The sequence below is a fragment of the Centruroides sculpturatus genome, unplaced genomic scaffold, assembly GCF_000671375.1.
Source record: "Centruroides sculpturatus isolate CEXI.00-Female unplaced genomic scaffold, Cexi_2.0 scaffold278, whole genome shotgun sequence".
Taxonomy (NCBI): domain Eukaryota; kingdom Metazoa; phylum Arthropoda; class Arachnida; order Scorpiones; family Buthidae; genus Centruroides; species Centruroides sculpturatus.
The window spans coordinates 38,144-42,848 of NW_019384546.1; the positions used below are offsets into that span (position 1 = coordinate 38,144).

The following is a 4,705-nucleotide window of genomic DNA, read 5'->3' on the forward strand; positions in this document are numbered from 1 at the left end:
ACCAAAACATTTAATTAATAAACGTTGTTTGTTGAATATTAAATGTAGTGATAATCAATGTTTTTTATACTGTATAATTGCTAGTTTGTATCCAAATACTAACAACAAAAATTCGATTTATTCGTACAGGAAATTTTTGAAATATTTAAATACAAATACTCTAAAATTTCCAGTAAATATTAAAAATATTCCGTCATTCGAAAAAAATAATGATTTAAAAATTCAGGTATTTGGATATGAAAAAAAAAAATAATTTATCTTATTTATATAAGTAAATATCAGTTCGAAAAAGAAATTAATTTGTTATTATATAAATCCCATTATTTTCTAATTAGAAACTTTAACAGACTATTGTCAGAAAAATCGGGAATACGAAAATTTTGTAAATGCTGTCTTATAGGCTTTCAAAGAAACCATACTTTAAACGAGCATGTGAAAATCTGTTCTAATTATAAATATCAGAAAGTTTCTATTTCTACCCCACTGGAGAAAGAGCAGTTGCTAAATTTACTAATTACGAGAAGCAATTATATCACCTGATAGTAATTTATTCTGATTTTGAATCGATTCTAGAAGAAGTTTGTGTAAATGCCGTAAATCTAAATTCTAGTTTCACTAAAACTATTCAGATTTATAAACCTATATGTTATTCTATCATTATTATAGAAAATGATGATGATTTATTATATTCTAATTTTTATTGTGGTAAAGATGCTGTTAAGCATTTTTTATTTGATATCCAAAATCAATTAAATATTTTATTAGATAAAATAAATAGTTATGTAGAAATGAATGTAGATACTATTCCCGATAATTACGAACATCAGTGTCATATATGTGAGGGAGGGTTTAATTATGATGATATCAGAGTAAGAGATCACGATCACTTAACAGGTGATTATCGCGGAATAGCTCATAACCGCTGTAATTTAAATTATAGATTCAAAAAATTTATTCCTATTATACTACATAATTTTACAGGTTATGACTCCCATCTGATTTTCAAAAATATTCCCCCTAAACTATTTTCGAGAATTCAGATTATCCCCGTAAATTCGGAAAAATTTACAACGTTTACTTTAGATCATTTCAAATTTATAGACAGTTATCAATTTTTAAATTCCTCGCTAACTACTTTAACAGAAAATTTAAAAAATGCAAATTATAATTTTCCTATTTTTAATAAATTTTTCTATAATAACGAAAATAAAAATTTATTAAAAAGAAAAGGAATTTTCCCCTATTCTTATTTTAAAAACGAGGATATTTTATACGAGAAATGTTTACCCCCGAAAAAATATTTTTATAACGAATTATCTGGAGAAAATATTAGCGATGATGATTATGATCATGCAAAATTAGTTTGGAAAAAATTTCATTGTAAAAATTTTAAAGATTATTTAAAATTATATCAATATGTTGACACTTTATTACTAGCTGATATATTCCAAAATTTTAGAAAATTAAGTTTAAAATATTATAATTTAGATCCAGTATATTTCATAACAGCTCCAGACTTAACATGGAATTGTGGATTAAAAATGACAAAAATTCAACTCGAATTATTTAAAGATATTAATATGTATTTATTCATTGAACGCGGAATTCGCGGTGGAATTAGCGTAACTGCGAAAAGATTTGCAAAAACCAATAATCCTCTAATTCCAGAAACCTATGATAAAAATCAACGTCATAACTATATTATTTCGATAGATGCTAATAATCTCTATGGATTTGTGATGAGTTCTTATTTACCTGTAAATAATTTCAGACGGTTATCCGAGGATGAGATAAATGCTTTAAACATTTGTAATATTCCTGATAGGAATAATATAGGCTATATTTTAGAGGTTGATTTAAATTATCCGCCAAATGTTCATTCTGGCCATAACGACTTGCCATTAGCTCCTGATCACACCAATATTCCATTTGATTTATTATCAAATTATCAAAAATCAGTATTAACTAAATTAAATTTAAAATATAATAATAATAATAAGAAATTAATTCCAACTTTGTTTGATAAACAAAATTATGTAATTCATTATAGAAATTTAAAATTTTATTTAGAAGAGGGTTTAATATTAACTAAAATTCATCGAGTGCTTGCATTTAATCAAGAACCATGGCTTAGAGATTATGTATTGTTTAATAATAAAAAACGGCAGGAATCAACGAATGATTTCGATAAAAGTTTTTTCAAGTTAATGAACAACAGTTTTTTCGGTAAAACCTGTCAGAATGTGAGAAAGCGTTTAAATTTAAAAACAGCCATGACTGAAAATCAATGTCGAAAGTATTTATCTCACTCAGCTCTCGAAAATTTCCAAATTATTAATGATAATCTCACGATTTTTAAAATGAAAAAAATTAACTTATGTTTGGATAAACCGATTTATATAGGATTTTGTGTATTAGAATTAAGTAAATTGCATATGTATCAAATATTTTATAAAATATTTAAAAATAAATATGGTGAAAATGTGAATTTGTTATATACAGATACTGATTCACTAACACTTCAAATTTATACGAATAATTTATATAATGACTTTAAATCATTTCCAGATATTTTTGATTTCAGCAACTACCCTAACACACATGAATTATTTGATGTAACAAATAAAAATAAGCTTGGATATTTTAAAGACGAGACAGCGTCTAAACCTATAATAGAATTTTGTTCATTAAAACCGAAAATGTATTCGTATATTTTCGATAATCAAAATAAAAAAACAGCTAAAGGAATTAAAAAATCTGTTGTTAAAACCTTTAACCACGAAAAATATAAAGAAGTTTTATTTAATACTGAGCTATTAAGACATCAGCAGTATGGTATTAAAAGTAAAAACCATATTGTAACAACATATCTTCAGAATAAAATATCACTCTCCCCGTTTTACGACAAAAAATTTATTTCTGATAATGGTATAGATGTGATATCGTTCGGACATTATACTTTTTATATTTAAATTCTTCCAGATTCTCTGATATCATCTCCCCCCCAATACGGTTACATATTATTGTACAAGAGGAAACGAAATTCAAAAACTTGTTTAATACATGGTGTTTCGAGTAAAACATATCGTTGTTTAAAACAAGCTGTAAATAAAGCTGGATTATTTAAATTACCAAATAATAAGAAATACTTTTGTAAATTTTTTGTATTGACTAACCAAATAACTATGATGTTATGTAATAATAATTTTATAAAATGTAGTTGTTCTAACTGTAATCGTACTTTTTAAAAATGTTGTAACCATGTTTATATATAATAAAACTATATCCTAATACAGAGTTTTTTTTATAGAATTCAAACACATTACACCACTCGAATGGGAAAAGTTTTCGAGTTTACCGATGGACGAAAATAATATCAAACGTTTTAAAAACTATATTAAATGGGGAATTATAAGCCAAAAAACTGATTTAAGCAGAGACTTCATTTCTGAATTTGCTGATAATTTAAACTGGGAGCTAATATGGAAAAATTATATATTCACCACTACGTTTATCGAAAAACATATTAAATACGCTAAATGGAATATAATTTCCGAACACCAATTATTAGACGAAGAATTCATGGATAAGTTTTCGGACTATCTTAATTGGGATAAAATAGCAAAATTTCAACTTCTCTCCGATAATTTTATTAAGAAATATATTGATAAATTAAATATGAGAATAGTTTTAAAATATCAGCGATTAAATACCGATACTCTACGGGAATTACAAGATTTTCTCCACTGGGATTTGGTTTCTCGTTATCAAATACTGAACGAAGATTTTATTCACGATTTTAAATACCATCTTTTCTGGTGTTATATTATTAAATATCAGAAACTAGATCATAAATATATCGCTGAAAACTCTCGCAGTTTGTTAGTCTACATACTTCAGGATATTAGTAATATTGTCGATGATATAATGGAAAAATTAAATAAATTCGATGAAGAAGAAGAAGAAAATTAAAATCTGTAACATCGATTTTAAAGAAATAAAAAAATAGTTAAAAGAGTTCATTGTTTTTAAATCTAGTAATTAATTGTATTATCGTTGATAAAGAAAAAAACTTACGTTCTGTGCATGATGAGATGTCGGTACAATAAGAAGTAAGTCTCTGAACAGAAATATTGAATGCAGGGGAGGTGCTTTCGGTAGATTAATTAAAGAATGCAGCCCAGAGCTTAACTTCAGGGACTGTTTTGAGAGTATAGTAGAGAAAGATTTTTTTTATTATCTACAAATCAGAAATAAGTCTATGTGTTACCGCTAAAGTTTGAAATCCGTTAATGTGCGGATTACCTAGCTAATCTGCGAATTAACTAGGGTGATCCGTTAAAGCTGTGAAAAGTATTCCATTTCTCAAATTACCTATGTGCAGAGTATCTAGGTAATCTGCAAATTACCTACTAGGCACTCGGTAAAGTGAAATCAAGATTTTTGCTGGAAAAACAACAATGTTTCTGTACGCTTAAATTAACATATTGCAAATTAAATAAACAACATTATGTTAATTTAAGCGTACAGAAACGTTACTGTTGTTCCAGCAAAAATCTTGATTTCACTTTACCGAGTGCCTAGTAGGTAATTTGCAGATTACCTAGATACTCTGCACATAGGTAATTTGAGAAAAATGGAATAATTTTCGCAGCTTTAACGGATCACCCTAGTTAATTGGCAGATTAGCTAGGTAATCCGCACA

At 26.5% G+C, this 4,705-nt stretch overlaps 1 protein-coding gene across 1 annotated transcript; it reads left to right on the top strand.

The window, feature by feature from the left end:
* The first annotated feature begins 665 nt into the window (after positions 1-665).
* LOC111623492 lies at positions 666-3,487 on the top strand. Its single transcript, XM_023366087.1, has one exon. It carries the CDS (start codon positions 789-791, stop codon positions 2,970-2,972), a length of 2,184 nt encoding a protein of 727 aa, XP_023221855.1. The 5' UTR covers positions 666-788; the 3' UTR covers positions 2,973-3,487.
* Positions 3,488-4,705: the final 1,218 nt, after the last annotated feature.

Coding starts and splice junctions, on each gene's coding strand:
- LOC111623492 (XM_023366087.1), top strand. CDS start 789: ATGAATGTAGATACTATTCCCGATAATTACGAACATCAGTGTCATATA.